Source organism: Gossypium arboreum, chromosome 8 (assembly GCF_025698485.1).
Source record: "Gossypium arboreum isolate Shixiya-1 chromosome 8, ASM2569848v2, whole genome shotgun sequence".
Taxonomy (NCBI): Eukaryota; Viridiplantae; Streptophyta; class Magnoliopsida; order Malvales; family Malvaceae; genus Gossypium; species Gossypium arboreum.
In genome coordinates this window covers 42,466,067-42,488,852 of record NC_069077.1, presented here as the reverse complement: position 1 = coordinate 42,488,852, position 22,786 = coordinate 42,466,067, and the positions used below count along the sequence as shown (strand labels likewise).

Below are 22,786 nucleotides of genomic sequence, written 5' to 3'. Positions count from 1 at the left end.
GGTTGCAAATGCAAACGAGGGGTGTTGAAATATGTGTGTTGCGACGAGTGCAAGTCAGGACCATCCGAGGCTAGACTCAAACATGATTGTTAACATTATTTTACCGATGATGAAAGCCAATCCCTGGGTTGAAATATTGGTGCTGATTGTGAACATACGTAGTCAGTATTAGTACACTCCAACGTACTACAAAGTATGGGTTGCAAAAAAGAAGGCTATGGAAAAGTTGCATCACTTGCCAGTAACATCAGTTGTCAAAGAGACATATTTTTAACTGGCAACCTTATTTCTTAAGAAGGAGTTGACATATGCTAGACAAATAGTAGATGGCGGTACATTATGTGATGACGTGATGAAAGAGATTCAGTGAAGTACAGCGAGAGCGAACATGATGTATGTAGTGTGTTCCTCATGTCGAAACCTCAATTTTCGAGTCATTGAGCATGCTAGGCCCGATCAGGAAATGTTAGGTGCATTGTATCATGTGAACCTAACGGAAGAGACTTGCGATTATGGGAGCTTCCAAACACTTCGGTTTCTATGCGCACATGCAATTGTCTCATGCAAGATTATACTGGCTGAGAGTATGTGGCCGCTTGTGTCCAACACATCGTTCAAGCTGGTGCAAAACAAGGACTTGCATTGTATCCCGAAAAGTCACCTGAATTCCACCCGGATAAGGAACAATATGGATATTCGAGAGAGGCATGATCAATAAAAATTATGTGGATATTATAGAAACACTGGGCATACGAAGCCTACTTGTTCTCTGTATAGGGAAACATTGGGGCCCTAGCGTCGATAGTATTGTTTTCAACCAAATTTCTTATGGTTCTAAGTTTTTGTTGTATTCAATATAACTATAAAGATCGATGTTTCGTATTGCAATCAGTTCCAATGACATATAATTTATTTAGTTGTCGATAACAAGGTAAATCCAAAAAAGTTCATATTCAAAACAATATGTCAATAAAAAAATTTGACATTCATTATTTATTGATGAAACATAGATGGTAATAATGACAAGTGGTTTGTTTGAATGAATAACCTCGGTCTTTTTATTTGACATGTCTATATTTACATTAACAAAATTAAAATAAAAAATAGAATCAATGGTGTCGTTAGATAGAATGTGTGCCACAAGGAAGTGGATGGCGGTCGCATGGAGGATTTCTGCATATAATCGGTCGTACCACTAGAGGTGTCAACCTATAGACTTCCTCCTTGTCATCACCATCGCTTGAGTAAGTAGCTAGTGCGGCCCCTTAGACAATCGTATCTTCAGGATCGGCATCATCGTCATCTTACACAGTGGTCGATTATTATGTCGTCCTTTTCTAACATCGTGTATCCACCACTCCCTCATCCATCGGTTGCGATAATGAGTCACCCACGTAAAATAGTGATGTGTGCGGTGTTTGAGTCACTATAGGCGTGAAACCATAAGGTGCGTGAAATTCTGAGTACGTTTAAAAGGTACCGGGCATCGACATCGCCATCGACTGCTGCATAGGCAGTTGCATTGGTGGTGGTGGGCACGTCGGCGACTAACCTGGCGTGGGGTTCAGCATCGACATCTGTGCAAAGGTGCAATATGCAGAGGACGTTGGTGGTACAAAATATGTACTGTGGGAATAGAAGAACCGACCACGTGCGGCGGTGGTCTCTAATGCGGTGGTGTTTGTGAATAAAACATAGGGTTAGTTAATTGAATGAGTATACATGGAGGGAAGTAACTTGGATATTATGTAGCCATAGGTGGCACATCTTTTACTAGAGCAGATGACGAACCCATCGTGCGACTACGTCCCTTCCTAGTTTGTTGTGGCGGTCAACGTGACCTCTTTGCCTGAATTTGTCTACTTTTCTCCTCCGATGATAGCAAATACGACTTACCAATGACTCTAAACCATGCTAAGTAATCATCAACTATTGCCGTATCCGCTAAGAAAAATTATTCGAAAACGGGTATGGGTTGCAACATACGATCCCACGCCTGGATGTGCTTCTCGTGCCGCATCGACTAGTCGATGTTGTCCTTCCTCCGCATTTCCACCTTGTGCAATTCCTTCAAGTCTTGCAGTGGCGGCAGAATTCGTTGCCTCTACTTAAACTGCCTTAACACCCAGTTCAATTTGTGCATTTCCACCATCGTGTACATAATCAATAGCACCTTAGCATCCTGCATCCGTTGATTTCCCAACACTTCTAGCGAGATACAAAATATGACATTAATGTCGACATACGACATCCATTCAAACTGATAAGCAAAATTTTAAATATAATTATTTATAAATTTTTTTACAAATCATTATGTAATTAATATAGGTCCGAAAGAATATGTAACTAATTCTGATCGTTGATCTAACAATAGCCTAATATCTTCTAGAACCTCGGGCAGTCTTATGTAGCTCGGTCTATGATTTCATCTGTACAAGCGATATGTTAGTTGAAACGTAAAATAATAAAAATTATTATGTAAATTACGTATTTTTTAATAAATGATGTTTACCTCGTCACCAATGGGAACATATATAGGTCGGTCACCTTGGAACGTAGAAACGGTAGTCGCTATCACGTTCATGACTGCAGCAGGAGCAAATAACCATCGATCGATGCCGACCTCAAGTTCATAGCCTAACACATCTTTTGGTATAACATGGACAATATGACAGATCCCTAACTTAATTTCCCGCTGTCATTGAAGTCCATTAGATGTAGTATCCACCTTACGTGCACTAAATTTTGAGATTTGTCGGGTAATAAAATACGCCTAATTAACCTCATGATGTATGCTTGGGCATATTGTTGTATCACCTTTTCCCTTCATTCTTGAGGGTCTTTATGGAGCTTATCAAAATTATCATTCAACCAGTTCATCGATATTCGACTACCTTCGAACTTGTCTAGGACCTTCCCTAACAGTGATCGATAGAGGTGACCACTTTGTCTGAAATGATCCTAGATCCCGTGATGATTGGCCCATCCACTAGTAAATCGAGTTGTAGCGCTACATCTTTGAGTGTGATTGTACACTTGCCGTATGGAAGGTGGAAAGTGTGTGTTTCGGGCCTCCATCTTTCCACCAACGCAATAATTAGTTGCAAATCGAGTTTGCAGCCCTCGAACATATAAGACATATGTAAGAATTTAATAGCTTGTAAGTGGCCACGAATTTTAGAAATTGCACGTTTTCCCATATTACGGATAAATCTATTCAGAATATGATCATCCGCCTATTTACACAAAAAATTATAATTATAATAAAAAAATTTAAATTTAAAATTATTGAAATTAATGAAATTTAAATTTCGGTCTTACTATTACTAATTGGGTAGTAGAAATATGCTTTTCATCAAAGCGGATTAGGAAGGCGACCATTCGTGAAAAATCAATTTAAAAGAATAAAAATGAGATAATTAAAAATAATAATATTTTTAAATAAAAATATCGAAAATTATTAAAAACAAGAGAGTTGAGAGACTTGAGAAGGTTTGAGAGATTTTGAGAGAATTGATAGAGTTGAGAGAAGGATATGAATGAAAAAAAAAATAAAATTTGAGGGGTATTTATAGGGTTAAAAAAATGTTACCGTTAGGGATTTTAATATACTTTTTACCGTTGGCGGCAATGTTCAAAAAGTTGTTAGAATTTAACTATTAGTTGAAAAATGCATCAGCTGGACGAGCTTTCTAGCAAAACCGGTCTATATCTGTAAATCAATTTAAAATCAACTTAAAATCCTAAGTAACAAAATATTACCTCTAACTCTGAGCTCTACAAATCAAATGAACAGGAATCTACAGAAGAAAGCATAGGAAGAGGGAAACAAAATGAAGAGAAATTGTTTTTGTTTGGATGAGCAACATTTTGTACTAGCTAGTCTAGCTGTTCAATTTTCTTAACTATCCTCCAATTTGTTATTTTATTTCAATTTTGCGTTTCTTAAATTAGCCTTATAAGCCCATTTTTCAGGCCTATATTTTTGCTCAAACCTTCCTACATTTCGGGCAGACCTTCGAGTCAGGCCAAATAACCCAACCCATGAACAGTTTTAATTGTAAGTAACAATTACATGCAATCTCATAAGACAAATTAAAGAATATACAGAGGTACATCAGGTTAAAAGTATGTCTTTTTATAAAAAAATGAATAAATTGAGATTTATGTGAACAATTTTTTTTTATTTTAAATGTAGAAGTAATAGCCTTTGAATGGGCAAAGTTTTTGTTTTGATTTTTAAGATTTGGTGGGCAAAGTTCATTTCATTTTCTTGTTTCTAAGGGTAAGAGTTACGGTTGAGATAGATTTCTTGAGATGGTCTGAGCAGGTGCGGTGGTAGTCGATCAAGAGGCAAAGCTGCCTTATGGCTTCTCTCTTCTCTTCTTCACGATCCGACAATATCTCATCTTTTTCTTTGGAAAGCTTCTCCAATTCACTCATTGCTTTCAACGCCTTCAACATTTCTTCTCCTTCTTCACTCAACTTGGCTTTCAAGTTCATCACTCTCTCTCTTAACAACTCGTTTTCCTCATGCATTTCTCTCATCTTTTGCTCAAGCTCCCTCATCTCTTTCAACATCGTCAACTTTTCTTCTCCTTCCTCGCTCAACTTAGCCTCCAAACTCATCACTTTCTCCCTTAACAACTCTTCCTCATTTTCCTTCTGCATTTCTGCCACCAATATTTCCACGTTACTCTTGGCCTGTTCACATTCGTCGATTACAGAAACACCTTCGTCTGTCACATTGGGGGTCAGGTAATTCCTCTCGTCTTCTAACTTATCCATCATCGCATTCAATCCCGCCATTGCGGCTTTTTCTGCCTCCATTGTATCCTTCAATGTCCTGAGCTCATAATCAATTGTGCCCACCCTTTGTTGGAGTGCTTCATTGTCTAGGTAGAGTGTTTCGATTTCTTGTTGGAGCCTCTCTCTTGTTAACTTGAAAATCTGTGTGTTCTCGTGCTGTATCCTTTCAGCAATTTTGATCCTCTGGTACAAAAGACGGATGCCATCATCAATTTTCTTGCCGAATTCTACTGCTAAATCCTCCATCTTCCTTTCTAGATTATGGTAATTAAGATTAGTAATATTTCCTAGCGACAATCGTCTGACCAGCCTAGTTTTGAGCGGCATAGATTTGTTATTGTCTTTCTCTTTTGTCGTTGTTTGCTGATTTGTAATCTGACACTCCAACGAGCTTTGCTCCGCCTTCAGGGAATCCAACTTGGGCTGCAGAAGGTTAACCTCCGCTTTCATCTTAGCAGTTTCGTTAGCCCTTTTACATTTCCTGTCCTCCTCAAGGCTTCTCTCTCGATATAATGTCTTCAGTTCTAGAATCCTAGCATTCAGTTGACCTTTTTCCTCTCTCAAGTGATTGATTTCACCAAGTTTACTCTTCACTTCGTCTTCTGGTTTATTCTTCTGTTTGCGGAGGGCATCCACCTCAGATTCCAAATCCATCACCTGCACCTGTAGGGCTTCTTTTTCTTCTGCCATTATCTGCTCCACGTCACTCTTTCTTGCTAATTCCTCTTTCAAGGTTTTCACTTGAATCAGATACTGGGAAACCTCTGTGGATTTCCTCTCTAGGACCATTTCTAATTCAGTGTTCCGGCTACGTACCGATTCCAATTCCTGCTTCATTATATTTACCTCATCAAATGATTCACATTTTTGAGATCGTAAATAGTCCACTTCGTTTTTCAGATTACTGACCCGAGCCATGGAATCCTCAATTTTTGATGTTAAATTGTTTTCATTGTCCTTGATTTGCTCCATGCGTTCCGCTACTCCTTCCTCCGAGATGTGCACAAGCAGCGCCTTGTTTGTCTCTCTTTGCTGTTCCAGTTCAGCTAGCTTACCACAAAGCTCAGCTTCCAATCCACTTTTCTTCTTGTGGTGAGATTCAAGCTCAGTTATCAATCCAGCTAACTGCTCTGCTACCTGTCCCTTAGGCACTGTTCCAAGAGCAAAAAGTCTCTCTTCTAGCCCATCCATTTCGTTTCTCAAATCTGCATTCATGGTTTCTGTTTCTTGGATTTTACTTAAAGCAGCCCGATGGTCCGAATCTAAAGCTTCCTTCTCTTTTTTCCTAGAGGCCAATTGATGTTTCAGGTCAGCAACCTCGGCGTATGCCTTTTTAAGTTCCTCCCCCATGTTGGTTACCGTCCTTCTAAAGGAACTTCTATTGTTACTGAGTGCGGTGTTAATTTCTACATCCTCGGAGGAATAATATTCGGAATCCGAGCTGGAGGCATGATAAGAACAACTTCCGTTTCCGTTTCCGTTTCCTTCGCGAGCTTGCTTTCCAGGCTGTCGTATAAGATGATCATACTGTGCATACAGCAATTGATACTGTTTGTGAAAGTCTTCTACAAGTCCAACAAGTTCTTGGTCCTTTTTCCCTCTGTTTCTCCTCTTAATAAGTTTCAAGATTCTTTCTACCTTCTTGTCTACGTCTGGAGGGCAGAAAAAGGTGAACTTGTGAATCTATAATCAACAGCCCAAACGAAGTGGCCATAGAATAAATTGAAAAACTCAACCATGATCAAGTCATGTATATGGTATGCGCCTACTGGAAGATAGTGGATTTTTTTTCCTAGCTAAACTTGCTGACTAACATTGTCTTGCCTTAGCTAAAATCATTCACAAAATGCTTGTTAGTATGTAGGCATGCACCCATTAAGAAGTGAAACCATATTAAAATAAGAAGGAACTGTACTTTTCGAATGAAAAGCCAATCGACCACTGATAAAACTGAGTTTCCATCCAATAGATGTAAGAAACTTTGGATATTAGCATGATTTTACATCAAAATAACGTGCATCCTTTGGGATTCTACGAGCTTTTTTCGAACCTGCTTTCGACATTTCCAATTGCTCCATGGCTTTGAGTATCAAGATAACCCTCGGAGATCTTTTGTCAGTTCTTATTGCTTCATCTCCAACATGAAATTTGCAGCAAATTTCACGAATGAATCCCCAAGCATAACCAATGCACTTCCCATCGCAAACACATCAAACTAAACCTCTGAAAATAAGGTGACATAACATTAATGAATTATTTTTGACATTGATCCATTCAAACATAGTAAAGTCCTTAAGCATGTCATCGAAAACAGTTTGGGCGATCAATGCATTTTAGATGGCTTACGGTTACTGTTTCTCCCTCTTTACTAAAATGCTTTCATCCAAGACAGTATATTAATAGAAGAAACTTAATTCCTCCGCACGAGAATTGGTATGTCGAACATTCATCGAAAATGCTAACAAAGACAATTCTTGCAATGATTTGGTTTTGACAAACACGCAATGAGGCACCCGTGTCAAAATTTTCAATGAATATGCTTCACCTTTTGAGTAATAATTAACAAATAGCCAAAAAACAAAAAAAACCTACCATCACATGTAACTTTAAGTGAAAATTATATATACAGAACCTAATTCAGATTTCTATCTAACAATAATGTTATAAGATGAACTAATGTATCAAAAAAATGTCTTTCAGTTTTTGTTTTTTTGAAATGAAAATAAGTTGTTATATTTGAATAAGTTTCGTTTCTGCTCCATTTTCGTGGAAAATTAAACTAAGATAGGAGAGGTTTTTCATTAACAAGAAACAAATACGTTGAAAACAAATCTTAGCCAGAAATTGAAGGCGAATATTCGCTCTGTCGATCAAAATGCAATGAAAAGAGACAATAATAATAATAATAACAAAGTAGGGAAAAGAAATTGAAAAAAATAGTGAAAAAGGGTAATTACAAATTCAATTTCCTTTTTATCGTTTGTTTTGGGAGATTTTGGCGCTTCTTTTGAAACAAAATCCCTCCTGGGGTTTGCGTTTCTACTAAATTTAAAATGATTGAATTAGCCAAAAAAAAAAAAAGATAAATTCCATTCATCAATTAGAAAAGGTAATGTGGTTAAAAAAAAATTAAACACAATGCCACCTGGATGATGTCCCGCACTTTGTCTTTTGTCATGTCTTAATTTAGATTTTGTATGGATACTTTTACAAATAATTATTAAAGTTGTTATCTCGCTATGAGGGATACTTTGTAAAACCTTTTTATTTGTAAAACCTTATGATAAGAATTTAGAATATGTAAAACCTTCTTATTTGCATCGAAAGTTAAAAACCTTCTTCTTATTATAAGAATTTGTAAAATTTTCAATATGGTAACAACTTTTACTTTAGATAATGAGTTGGACTTGAGAAGAAAAGGTCCATAAGAATAAGGTGAGCTATGAAGAGCTGAAACTAGTGCTCTAAGATGCTGTTTGATGCTTACGTAGGTAAGTATTTGAAGAGAATAAGGACACTAAGGATATCAAAGAATGTTGTTAGTAAAAGATGATCTCTAGTAATTGTTGTAACTTTTTCTTTATAGATGAACCTTACCTTTATTCTTCTTGTTACTCATGAGTCATTTTCTTGTATGAGAGCATTTGGTATTCTTTTAGTTAGCTGGGACTTTTCTATTTATCGAGATCATGTCTTAAGACCCTATGTTTGTTGGTTAAAGAATCTTTATCCAACAAGGTTGTGCTTAAGGACCTTATACTTATCACCCTTTTACCTGTTTGATTCTAATGCTTGTCAGGTTATGTAACACCCCTTAGCTTGTTAGGAAGACATGCCGTGTATCATTCAACCAAATAGACCCCCAACGGACAGGGGCATTACTGACGAATTGAAATCCTTCAACTTAACTTAAATCTTTGATAAAATAGTTATGATGGTTTCCTTTATAGTTAAAAACTAATAGTCTTCTTTTGTTTTAGTAGCGCACCTTTAAATAAAGTAATAGGAATTATAAAAAAAAAGCTCTATTATCCAACCACTGCCTAGGTATGGCGTATCCATAGAAAAGATAAGTTCATAAACTACAATTCAAGGGAGTTTAGCGTACACTTTCATAGTAAGGGGCAATTATCTTTCTAAGACAAAACAATACAAGCAAAGAAGTTAATTGTAAAAGTTAAATACAAAATGTATGTATACACCATCTGCCAAATAGCCATGCATGATACAAAAATAAACAAGTGGCTCACTCGCAATCGCAACTCGGATGTTGTTTTGCCTAGCAAATTCTTGAAAAAATGGTCTCGATTCCTACATCTACTGAATAATCCAATCTAGCTTTGAATGACTACTCTTACCAACTTCTTGTTGACCTTGTGTCAACCTCTGAGACGAAGCTAGTTTAGCTGTCACTTCTTATTGTCACTTGTTCCAATCTTTTATCTATTTGGCTAGTAGCTCAATGTATTGTTGGAACAATGTGTCATAGGTACACCGAACTTTTTGCATAAGGCCGCCGTTACTGAATGAAGAAAGAAAACTCTCACTTTCTGGTTACTAATAATGCATCTTTTCATGTTTTGGTGGATCCATTTACCTATACAGACCTGCTTTTTCTATAAAATAGCACAGAGTAAAATTGCTCTAAAAGTATTAACGTTAGAAACATTTAAAGCAGGTACTATTTGTGTACACAAATTGAATCCACAATTTAGCCTTTAGAAACATAATAGCTTGATGAAAGGATACAAGAACATTGGTACCTGAACGATATTTCCATTCACCCCTTCCTTCAGTTAAAAATTTTATAATGTTATCCATATCTATGTTCCAGAAGTATTCTAAATCGGTTCCGTCAATAAAATCGATTTCATAGGATGGAGCATTATAAAAGTGTTAAATTATTCGAGGGGTTACTCACACTTCTTTCCTTCGCACAAGTACTGATTCCCACATATGGCCTTCAGTATTTTTATGCATAAAATTCTTGAACAATAGGGACTACAGCACTATCTTTAGGGATCGTCCATGTAACAACTCGTATTTGGGTCAAATCAGAACAGTTGTTTCGGGACCACAAATCTGAAGTAGAAATGTTAATTTTCTTATTTCTTTAAGGTCTATAGTATGATTGATGGATATTTATTTTGTCCATTTGAGTTGGTATAAAATGATGAACTTGTTGATGCTTATGAATGTGCAAATAGTTCTACTTTTAATGTTTGGTAATAGACCTATAATGAATGAATGGAATTAAAGTGGTTATGTATGTTTGGATTAGTTTTGCTAAATGAATTATACATGTGAATTATGCTTAGTAAAGCAAATTAAATTGTTTGGTAATTGAATAGGTAAATGATATGGAATTGAGTATTGAATTTAGTTGAAATGGATATGGTATGATTATGTATAGGTTGATGACTTTTGGCTACATAGTTGTGTCTTAAAATGATACCATATGAGCTTATGTAGGTATGTACAAGAAAGGGTGGCAAATTGGTCTTGCAAATGGCCTATTTTTGTCCACACGGATAGAGACATGGGCGTGTGTCTCAGCCGTGTGAAACACACGGTTAGGTTACAAGGCCGAGTGTCCCCTGTTGTTGAAATTGAATTGAAGTTAGTATGCTCTACACGATCTCACACATGGGCGTGTGACTGGTCGTGTGGTATAAGTCAATATACCCCCTAAATGGCACGTGGCCTAGCACACGGGTGTGTGTGGCCATTTCATAGGGCACACGGCTGTGGTTGGTCGTCTGACCCAAGTCATTATACTCTCCAATTTTCACACGACTGGGCACATGTGTGTGTCCTTGGCCGTGTGATGCAAGTTAGTATGTATGCCCTGTTTCCACACAGCATAAGACATGGGTGTGTCTATTAGCCGTGTGAGGCCCAGGGCCTATTCACACTGGCGTGTGACCCTTGTATGATTAAAAAATTTCTAAGTTATCCGAAATTTTTGTATATTATTGGTTTAGTCCCGAACCACTTCTAAAGCATGTTTAAGGCCTCATAGGCCCTTATAAGGGACAATGTGATTGTTTTGAAAGATATATGAGAATAAATGCTTGAGGATAATAAATGTAGGCTAAATGCTGTTTATTGATCGGTAATGCCTTGTAACCCTACTCTGGCAATGGATATGGGTTAGGGGTATTACAGATTGAGGGTTTAAGGTTTAAGAAGTTTTGAGAGATTTGAGAGAGTTTGAGGAATTAGAGGTTAATAGGTGTTTTAACTAGAAGTAAATATGGTTTTAGGTTATAAAATAGAGTTTTAAATGGTTAAAATCAGGTTAAATAAAGGGTAGGTTGCCAGGTTACGCGAATGGGTCGGGTCAACCTTGCAGAAAATTGTAGCAATGTTGAGACACAGGGGTTCTGTGTCGTAACGTATCCATCAGTTTGGAAGTCTTAGAGAAACTGGCTGCTATGTTACGACCTGCTGGTGCCATGTTATGACATCGTTGTGTTCTTCATTGATATTTGTATTATGTATGTGGTGTTGCGACAAACGGTTGCTGTGTCGCGACACCGACTCTGTTTTAGCCTAAAATTCCGTCTTGAAGATGTCTCAGTCTAAATATGTATCAAACAAATGTTAGAATCAAAACTCCACTGTTAGTTAAATATACAACAATTTACAATAGTTTAAGAAATTCAAACATTTTTATGTTTTATTGTCGGGTTTGTTACCAGTTCATTGACAGATGATTTTTATGTTCTGTTGATATTAGTCCATCGTCCATTGTACCATTTCACCTGTGCTCGTTTGTCCCTTTCCTTGAACCTATTTATTCTTTCTACATGCATAAAAGGAAGCGTGTCCCTTGGCTCGGGGATGTTAGAAATAAATAAATTTTTACATTTCTCCCCTAACTTCCTCCTATCTTCATCGCTCAGTTGATGGCCACATTTAAACGTTTCAGTCTCACCATTGATTTTCATAGTTAATTCATTTTTTTTTCTAAATCAATGGTGGATCTAGAAGTGGCTAGAAAAGGTCTTCCTAATAAGATCGATATCTCACGATCTTCTTTGAAATCAAGTACCACAAAATTTACAGGGATGATGATGCTTCATACCTTAACCAACACATAATCTAATACCCATTTCGGATGTGCTAATGACCTAAGCTAACTATAACATTATCTGAATAGTTTTAAGATCCCTTAACTTGAGTTTTTCAAAGCTTGATAGAGGCATTAAATTAATACTAGCTCCTAAATCGCATATAGCTCTATTAAAGTGAATACTTCCTATCTCTATAGGAATAGCAAAACTCCTCGAGCTTTTCAACTTTTAAGGTACTTGTCTTGAAATAAGCACGCTACAGAAAACACTTAAATCAACTTGTTCTCCTACCTTGATTTTCTTACGTCTTGCCATCTTCTCTTTTAAAAACTTAGTGTACTTTAGAACCTTCTCAATTAATTTGATTAAACATTTAATTTTTTAAACAAGTTTAAGAAACTTAAAAATTCATCCTCATCTCACTTTTTTTCTTTCTTCAAATTTTGATGGGAATGGGACCTTTGTGATTTTGACATCTTTAGGTGTTTCTTTTCCTATCTCAACTGCCAGTGCATTCTCCTCCCCCGGTTCAATTTTGTTTCCATCTTCTAAGGAGTTATCTTTAGGTTTATCAATATTGTCTACAGTTACCTCTGGGCTAGGTATTTCTGGGCTACTTAGTACTCTGCTCGATTAGAGATCTATAGCCTTCACAGGTTCCTTACCTTCTTCCATGGGTTATCTTTCGTGTTATTGGGAATAACTGTTCCAATTTATCCTTTGATGCCACCCGTCATGCTCATCAATTGGCTCATCTGATCCTCGAGCTTAGTCAATGCTCCTGTTAAGTTGGTGCACTCAGACTGCACCTGCTTAACATATGTTCTCATTGGCTCCATTTCTCCCCTGATTCTGTCCAATCATTGACCACGTGCAATATGGTCACTAGGGTTTGCCTTATCCTGAGGTTTCTGCAAATAAGGAGGTTGGTAATTAGTATTTCTAACTTGATTTGAACTGTTACCTCCTCATTGGTTTCATCCCCATCTCAGGTTTGGGTGATCCCTCCAGTGGGGATTGCATGTGTTCAAATAAGGGTTTCCACCCCTATTCTTGATGTAGTTTATATCCTCAACAAGATTATTGATATAATGGAAGAGTGGCTTGACTCCTCTATGCATAGATAGTGTAGAAGTAGATTCAATAAGGTTAAGTCTATCAACTATTTATTGATACTTATCATCCTCTTGGATATCTTTGACCATAGTAGGTTTCTGGCCATATGTAAAGCGTTCAATCGGCCACCTGCTGGAGTTCAGTGTCATGTTCTCAATGATTTCGTTCACATCCTCATATGTTATATTCATAAGGGCTCCTCCAGCTACTCCGTCTAATCTAAATCGTGCATTTGTATCCAACCCATTATAAAATACTTGTAGTCACATCCACTCAGGAAATCCATGGTGTGGGCATTTTTAAATCAACATTTTGAAATGTTCCCATGCCTCATAGAAAATTTCTCCCTCCATCTCTCTAAAAACATCAATCTCTTTTCTTAATTGAACTACTTTGCTAATTGGGAAAAACTTCTGTAAGAACTTTCTAGCAAGTTCATCCCATTTCGTGATAGACCCTGGTGCCTGCAAGTCTGTAGGAAAAATGAGTTTGGAAAACGCAATGAAATATATATTTAGGAAAAACTAGAGTTTTAAAATTTTTTCCAAACAAAGGTATTGGTTGTGAAATCTAAAGTAATAAACACTTAATCAAAATTGTTCGATTCGTCTAGGATGAGCGCTTCGGCCGAGTTGTCTTCTCTGCTATCCTTAGGCTCACATCTGCCGAGTGTGGGTTCGCTTCGAGTTAGAAAATGTTTCACAAAAATTACCAGTGGGGTAATTTTGTAATATCTCTAAACTTTTGGATCAAGTTGTAAATAAAAAAAATATCTCTAGAAATTTTCTGAAATAATCTTTTTAGAGAATTTTCTCTCTACAACTTTTTATTTAATTCAAATGTGTGTAAATAATGACCAAAGGCTCTTTTTATACAAGGAGAGTTTAGAGAGTTCAACTATGATTAAACTTAATCACTTTAATATTAAATTAATAAAATACTATTAAGATAAGTATTAAATTAAATTTAATATTAAACTATTAAAATAATATTATTTTTTGGAATAATTAATCTAAAATCAAATTCTCTGGTAGAGTCCCAGTAGGAATATAACTCTTCCACTACTCAACCACCGACGACCAACCGCCGTCAGCCATTGGGATGCCGTCGGCCATTGGGATCCTGTTGTCGTAGCCACTAGCACCACCGTGTTCGGTGATAGAGTTGTGACACCCTTACGGCACCCTGAGCCAGTTTGGTTATTGTCGGTTTGGTTTGGGTCAATGACGACCCAACTGGTCTGGTCCAGCCACTAGATCGTAGGCCCGATTTCATATACTGGGCTCAGTTCGACCAGTTTTTGGATTTTGGTCTTGGTTTTTGGCTACTGGACCCAATTTACGATCTTAAGTTCAATTTTCAAGTTCAATTACCCATTGGGACAAATGTCTAACTTGAAAATTAACTTCCAAAAATATCATATTAATTTTAATTAATTTCGTCAATTTAATTTTACTTGATCAAAATTAATTTTTACACAAATTACTTAGATTTTCCAAATTAATTTTTCAAGAAAATTTTTTAATCAAATTCTCTAGTTGAAAAATTCTCACGACCACCTAATTTAATTTCACATCGAATAAATTGACTCAATTAAATTATTCCCAAAGTCGTAGAATTTTCTTCTAATTCAATGCAGTTCGATCGAGCTTTTGTTGAGCTAGCAGAGGGACCAATCGAACATATGCAATTAGGCTCTAGTGGTTGGAATTATGTCTAGAAGCATAATTCCTATAATTTTCAATTACTTAATCATAGAGTCAATCCAGAAGTATCATGATTGAAAATTCTTTATCGTATACTCGTTACGAAAGCAATTCATCCAATTTCTTTTTCCAATGACCTCGCCATGTATGTGTTACCTTTATATGGTATCCTTGATTCCTTTGAGTTTAATCTGTTCACTCAATACAATCCTATTTTATCTCATTGTCACCATTGTGTCTTCTTAATTATTAATATGATCACTTTCAACAAATGACTATCATAAATTGCTTGTTCGAGAACAAGCAGCCTGTGGCCACGTTCCATATTTATCAATCCACACAATGCCAATGGGAGGATATCATTAACACTTTAATTGAGCTACTAATTCCACTGTTGCTAGTAAAGTCATGCCATACACAAGTCATGTACCCAACATACTGGCTATGGGCTCAATCATCTTTATAGCATAAGCCTCCACTTATATCAAAGCACATGAGTTGCATATGCATGGTCAGTGACTAACTGAGGATTTAGGTAAATCACACTATTTGTAACACCCCTAACTCGTATCCATCACCGGATTGGGGTCATAAGCTATTACCGAGCATAACACAGTTCGATACAATTACTCCATTCCAAACATGCATAAGATTATATCAACTTATCTATAGTTAATATAAATATAAACTTGATTAGTATCCATCTGTTCAACCATTTAATTCACTATCACATGCATAAAGATTTTAATCATAATTTATTTAATCACTTATTCAAATCAACTAATAAACATCATAACAAACTACCTGTACATTATTATTCCAAAAGCCAAACCATACAGTAAATAATCATGACATTTAAAAAGGTCTAAATAATGATCAAACAAGTCTATATATATTATATTAGTAAGCATCTATATCATAAGTAAATTACTTGTCATACCATACATGTATACCTAAGCACATTTGTACATATCATTATGTCAAGTCGCATTTAAAGCATAATATATGTAATCACACTTGTGAAGATCCCGAACATACATATTCCTAACAGGTCAAATATGATAGTATACTTTACTAAGTTCATGCGTATCTCACAATTTCAACCACAACCATATTTAGATGCAAGCACAATCCTAAACGTATGGCATATCTATTATATATGTTACAACTCATTCTCGAGAAATCATATATAAACCATTTCTCATATTTCATGAACATACATGCCGAAATACAACTAATCAATATCCATCACCTTTATTTATCAACTAACTAATTTCAAATACACTTATCCCCACACAGCTTATATATACTAAGGAAATAAATATTGCACTATAATCTTTTACCCTTTTCGTACCTAATTATATATCCAAATATGCCAAATCACAAGTATTACCTGATCAAAACATAATTATTAAATTCATATATATTTCATCAATGAATTAACCTAACCGAATCAACCACAATTCTTTCAAAATCATCATCCATTTCCAAAGCATATAATACTTATCACATATATTATGCATTCATAGCTCACAACTTTGTAACCATAATTAACATAGACCATACCTAACATAACCGAATTCAAAAATAATAGTTAGCCACTTTCGCATGGCCTTTATGCATAAACCAAAATACAACATTCCAAAACATAGTCCAGCCTATACATGCCATGGTTCCAAAATTCAGCTTATAAAATACTAAAGACGGTCGATAGTGTGATAAACTTAGCTGACGATCTCCGAGCTCGTAACTTGAATCCAAAAATCTATAAAATAGACTAAACATAAACACATAGAGTAAGCGTTTATAGCTTAGTAAGTCATAACCAAATAAATAACTCAATGATATTATCTATTCAACCAAATTAAACCAACCTACATCATCGTTACCACATTTAATCTTAAACATATAAATTTCATAAGTGATATGTTTTCATACATAAAACTCACCTTGGCCTAATATTGACATTGTCAAATTAACATTTTAACATACAATTTCCAAAGCCAAATAATCATTGTAAAACCTAATCCACATACACTCCAAATACATAAGCTCATGTATCAAAATATAACTTCATATACCTATACTTGATATATGGCTGAATATACATGCTTATATATACACAAGTTAAGAATCATTTCAATAATACTCAAATTATTTATCCACTAAACCGAATACTCATATCACAGTCATATATATATCCTACAATTGCATCACACATGTTTTGTAAAAAATATCAAGTTACTACTTACCTTATTTCAAGTAGGTAACCAACTAGTTCATACTTGGTCATTTAGCTCTGTAATACCCCAAACCCGGCCCAAACGTTACGACCGAATCCAGCGTGTCACATTGAAGTGTTACTAGAAAAGTCATGTTTTATCTAAAGTCTTTCTTAGTGTTTAAAGAATATCTTCGTTAAAGATTAAAGTGAATGGAAGTGGTGCACCAGGTAGGATGCCAGAAAAGAGGATGTGAGTCAATTAGACTACTTAAGTACCCAGCTCTTCACGGATCCAATCCTAGACATGCACACAACCATTGCCACACTTTAACTGGGTGATTGTTTAGGGAAAACCAATTCGTTTAAAACCATTTGAAAAGGTTATTAATTTTGAAAACATTTTCGTTGCGGAAGCCTTACTTTTTTATCGCGATATTTTGGAATCAAGTAACCTTTTTAAAACGCACCCTAGAGCTATTCAATTTCAAACAGTTAAAACAATATCATATCTAAGCTAACAAAACATACTAAAAACAACTAAAAATAATTAAAGCGGCCTTATTACAAATTAAAACCCGAAAACATAAAGGAAATAATCTAAAATAAAAGTGAAGGTATAAACACTTATTTTAAACAGTCCACATGGCCACTCTGAATCCCTCCAGCTCCAAGTCCACTGATCTAAGGCTCACCTGCAAAGATGGGAAAAAGGGGGTGAGTTTGGAAAACTCAGTGTGTAAAGTAAACCCAACTAGAGCCTAAATCAGTTCAAGCTCTACTGGACCTAAGCCTTATTCAGAAATCAGAGTTAACTGGGCCTTAGCCCATATCAATATTAATCTGGGCCATAGCCCTTTACAGTATCAGAGTATACTGGGCTTAGCCCATATCAGTGTCAATCTGGGTCGTAGCCCTATTACAAGTCGAGATATGTTGGGCCTTGCCCATATTAACACAGTTGGGCCCATTTCAATACAGTTGGCCCATAACAAAACAGTCTCATATGATTAATGCATGATAACCCCATCCAACCCTGCACTTGCCTCTGTCCATCCCTACACTTCCTGTGGGGAATAAATCACCCACGCCATCCCTACACTTACAGTGTTAGCACCGGTTACGACACTAACTATAATCTGCAGCAAAGCTGCTTATATCAGAATATGTGGCACAACCACCAGAACGAGTTCTTCCTCCATAACAAAACCCAACCCCATGCAGTATGACATGTATGTAGAGAATATATAATTAACAAGGCATGCTTCAGAAAGACAGTCAGATTATAGCGTAAGAATAGTTATTTACCCTCGAGGGGCATAATCGTAAACTTACCCCTTTAGGGGTATTATGGTAATTCTACCTTACATAGGTATTTCAGTAATTTTATCAGTCTTTTTAGGGTTTCATGCTCATTACAATTATTAACATATTAACAGAAACACTTACCAAACATTTTTACCGAATTGGGCTCATTGGCTCATTTAACCCAATTTCGGCCCATTAAGCCCAAATATACCGAAGTGCACGAAATTACGCACTCTACAATCTTACCGTTGAAGTTACCAAAATTATCAATACAAACAATCCCACGAGCGCTCGCACGCTCGTAAGTTCTCGAAATGCTGACTTTTCGGCATTTCGTCTTTTCAGCTTTTACCGATCTAGTCTACTAGTGGGTGTCGTTTACGCACCTGATTTGCGACAACTGCTACCAAAATCTCCCACGATATCCTACAATCGGTCACTAGACATATCAGATCGAAAGTATAATGGCAAACATCATAAACTTACTTACCATAGTCGGCCATCAATACATATGGCCCTTGAGATCCTACCTTTGCCAAAACTAGTGACTAGATCTCGATCTAGTCGTTCCACTTGTCCAAGCCTTCGATCAGCAGCCTCTAGATCACACTAACACCAAAACAAATCAATTGTTACAACCTTTAGAGCCTTAAGCTCCATTCAACAGCCTCCCTATGCCTTTAGGGATTTCGGCTTTTCTAAAACCCGAAATAAAGAATAGATATGAATACTTACCAGAGGTTCTTTCAACCAAAACGATTACACTTTAATTTCTACTCAGATCTGATGCAGATCCAGCCCTTAAACACTTGCAGAAATCGAATCTTAGAGATCTAAAGATTCGTCTATATGTCCCTAAAACTATGGTGTTTTCGGCTTTTAGAATTGTGAAGAGGAAGATGATTTGGTATGGTGGTTTTTGCAGTGGTATTGCTGACAGGGGTTGATGTTTAGAGGATGTGAAAATCGACCAAACGAGATGAAGAAAATAGGAGGATTTTGGCTAGAAGAAATCGGCACAAGAAACAACTTTTGGGATTTCGGCTTTTATGGCAATCGGCTATAGAGGTTTAGAAAAGAATGGGAACGAAAGAGGAGATGAGTAGAATGATAGGAACATTTCGGCTAGAGAAGAAAAGAAGGAGAAAAAGAAAATAGAAGAAAAGAGGTGAAGAGAAGGAAGAATTCGGCACTCAGGAGATCTAACTTTGCGTTTTTCGGCTTTTTGAGATACTGAGAAGAGAATAGAATGAAAGGGAAGGCTCTAGGTGGCTAACCCTAATTCGGCAAAACAAAAAGAAAATAAAGCTTGCCCTAATGGCCATTCAGACCCACGACCCAACCTTTCTAAAGCCCTAACCGAATTTCCACTTAAGCTCTATCACATGCCCGGCATATGCACAAAAAAATAAAAATAAAAGTAACAATACGCTTACCTTGTGACTTGAAGTCTGGCTCCCCCTAAACATCCACACGTCACTCCGCAAACACCTAGGTGGCGCCACATGCCACTTTACCACAGATCTTTTTGTCTCCTATTTTACCACCTCAACTTTAAAAGCCCATATCGCCAGAACCTTCTCTCCCAAAATTAAAATTCAGGAATTGCCTCGAATTAAATTTACTCTTGGGCTTTTTTTCCCACACCATAAACCCTTCGTAATTTATTTAATTACTAAACTAAACATACGAAATAATAATAATAACATCCAAATTATTAGGGCCGTTTTACACCTGAACCCAGACTCAAGGCCCAATACTTCCAGGCCCAAAAATCGGGGCGTTACAACTCTACTCCCCTTAAAGAAATTTCATCCTCGAAATTTTCAAACTACCAACTAACTGTATTACTCAAGTCAAACCACTATGCTTCTGCTGCGCACTCTAATTAAAAATAATTCTTAGTACGACCCAGAACATCTAATTACCAAAGTAAAGAAACATCTATCAAGTACGCATACAACTTGTAACACAAACTTAAATAAAATAATCTTGGCAATCCTGAGCTCGATGCTTCTTGGACCCACATCTAAAGCATGCTCCTGTCTTCCTATGGCATTCACCCGGATGACGCCTGTTGCAGTTCTTGCAGGTTGGAAAGTTTGGTCGTGTCTTAACATGTTTCACAAAACAAGGCTCAGTCTTCTGAGAACTAGAATCCTTCCACTTCTTACACTCCAAGCACCCTGCTTGAAGTGTTTCCCTAATTTCCTTAACCTTTGTCTTCAATACTTCTTATACCACTTTCCTTACTAACTCGACCAGTGCCTCAGTCCCAAGCTCCGAGTTATCGCTACCCGAAATTGGCAGACTTCGCTTACCCTCAGAATCCATATCAACACTCTACATTATCAGCATACATAACAATAACTACCAAGATCTCGATTCAAAAATTTTAGTATTTATACAGATGTCTTATGCATAAAGAGTATTTCAAAGTTCTTGTTTTCGTAGTATCGTATCATAGCTACAGTCTCAGTTTTCTAAAGTTTTCAGTTTTCCCTACTGTCTTAGTTTCTACAGTTTCAGTATTACCCTAACTATAAAATCATAGTAGGGTCTCAATACTATTTATAGTAGTATAACAATATTTCAATACAGTACAGAATAAAAATACTTACAGACTTGGTGCCGGGGATTCAGTGTGCTACTTCTTCGGTTATCAAATTTCAGAAACCCAGAAAAACTTAAACCATTTCAAGATTGAACCTTAAAACATGTATACCTTGTAAAATATCTTTGAAAAGAATTTTCCAAAACTGTTTCCAAAATACCCTTCTTGGGCCTAATTATGGAAAAGTTTTTCGAAAAACTTTTCGGACCCTAATCCACAGTCGAGTTGTTGCAACTGGGCTCTGATACCACTAAATGTAACACCCCAAACTCGACCCAGACGTTACGACCGAATCTGGCGTGTCACATTGAAGCGTTACTAGAAAAGTCATGTTTTATATAAAGTCTTTCTTAGTGTTTAAAGAATATCTTCGTTAAAGATTAAAGTGAATGGAAGCTGTGCACCAGGTATGATGCCAGAAAAAAGGAGATGAGTCAATTAGACTGCTTAAGTACCTAGCTCTTTACGAATCTAATCCTAGACATACACACAACCATTGCCACACTTTAACTGAGTGATTGTTCAGGAAAAACCAATTCGTTTAAAACCATTTGAAAAGGTTAGTAATTTTGAAAACATTTTCGTTGCGGAAGCCTTGCTTTGTTATCGCGATATTTTGAAATCAAGTAACCTTTTTAAAACGCGCCCTAGAGCTATTCAATTTTAAATAGTTAAAATAATATCATATCTAAGCTAACAAAACAGTTAAAACAATATCATATCTAAGCTAACAAAACATACTAAAAACAACTAAAAATAATTAAAGCGGCCTTATTACAAATTAAAACCCGAAAACATAAAGGAAATAATCTAAAATAAAAGTGAAGGTATAAACACTTATTTTAAACAGTCTACATGGCCACTCTGAATCCCTCCAGCTCCAAGTCCACCGATCTAAGGCTCACCTGCAAAGATGGGAAAAAGGGGGTGAGTTTGGAAAACTCAGTGTGTAAAGTAAACCCAACTAGAGCCTAAATCAGTTCAAGCTCTACTGGACCTAAGCCTTATTCAGAAATCAGAGTTAACTGGGCCTTAGCCCATATCAATATTAATCTGGGCCATAGCCCTTTATAGTATCAGAGTATACTGGGCTTAGCCCATATCAGTGTCAATCTGGGTCGTAGCCCTATTACAAGTCGAGATATGTTGGGCCTTGCCCATATTAACACAGTTGGGCCCATTTCAATACAGTTGGCCCATAACAAAATAGTCTCATATGATTAATGCATGATAACCCCATCCAACCCTGCACTTGCCTCTGTCCATCCCTACACTTCCTTTGGGGAATAAATCACCCACGCCATCCCTACATTTACAGTGTTAGCACCGGTTGCGACACTAACTATAATCCGCAGCAAAGCTGCTTATATCAGAATATGTGGCACAACCACCAGAACAAGTTCTTCCTCCATAACAAAACCCAACCCCATGCAGTATGACATGTATATAGAGAATATATAATTAACAAGGCATGCTTCAGAAAGACAGTCAGATTATAGCGTAAGAACAGTTATTTACCCTCGAGGGGCATAATCGTAAACTTACCCCTTTAGGGGTATTATGGTAATTCTACCTTACAGAGGTATTTCAGTAATTTTATCGGTCTTTTTAGGGTTTCATGCTCATTACAGTTATTAACATATTAACAGAAACACTTACCAAACATTTTTACCGAATTGGGCTCATTGGCTCATTTAACCCAATTTCGGCCCATTAAGCCCAAATATACCGAAGTGCATGAAATTTCGCACTCTACAATCTTACCGTTGAAGTTACCAAAATTATCAATACAAACAATCCCACGAGCGCTCGCACACTCGCAAGTTCTCGAAATGCTGACTTTTCGACATTTCATCTTGTCAGCTTTTACCGATCTAGTCTACTAGTGGGTGTTGTTTATGCACCTGATTTGCGACAACTGCTACCAAAATCT

The 22,786-nt window shown here is 36.6% G+C and overlaps 1 protein-coding gene and 1 non-coding gene across 3 annotated transcripts; one reads left to right on the top strand and one right to left on the bottom strand.

The window, feature by feature from the left end:
* Positions 1-4,062: 4,062 nt before the first annotated feature.
* On the bottom strand, positions 4,063-7,877 carry LOC128296417 (COP1-interactive protein 1-like). 2 transcript variants are annotated; one of them, XM_053031633.1, is made up of 4 exons: positions 7,767-7,877; positions 6,860-7,032; positions 5,719-6,461; positions 4,063-5,637 (listed from the first exon to the last, which is right to left on the bottom strand). In XM_053031633.1, the coding sequence occupies exons 2-4, from the start codon at positions 6,885-6,887 to the stop codon at positions 4,261-4,263; spliced, it is 2,148 nt and encodes a 715-aa protein (XP_052887593.1). In that variant the 5' UTR covers positions 6,888-7,032; positions 7,767-7,877; the 3' UTR covers positions 4,063-4,260. The 2 variants fall into 2 exon arrangements, with proteins under 2 accessions (XP_052887593.1, XP_052887592.1); XM_053031632.1 differs by having other exon boundaries at positions 4,133-6,461.
* Positions 7,878-13,283: 5,406 nt separating this feature from the next.
* Positions 13,284-13,389, top strand: LOC128279969 (small nucleolar RNA R71). The gene has a single exon (XR_008270153.1). It is a non-coding gene; the product is annotated as a small nucleolar RNA R71 (small nucleolar RNA).
* Positions 13,390-22,786: the final 9,397 nt, after the last annotated feature.

Excerpts from the sequence above, each read along its gene's own strand:
- LOC128296417 (XM_053031632.1), bottom strand. The coding sequence starts at position 6,887 with ATGGAGCAATTGGAAATGTCGAAAGCAG. Across the intron at positions 6,462-6,859 it reads ATTGGAAATGTCGAAAGCAG|ACGTAGACAAGAAGGTAGAA; the intron begins GTTCGAAAAAAG and ends TCTGCCCTCCAG.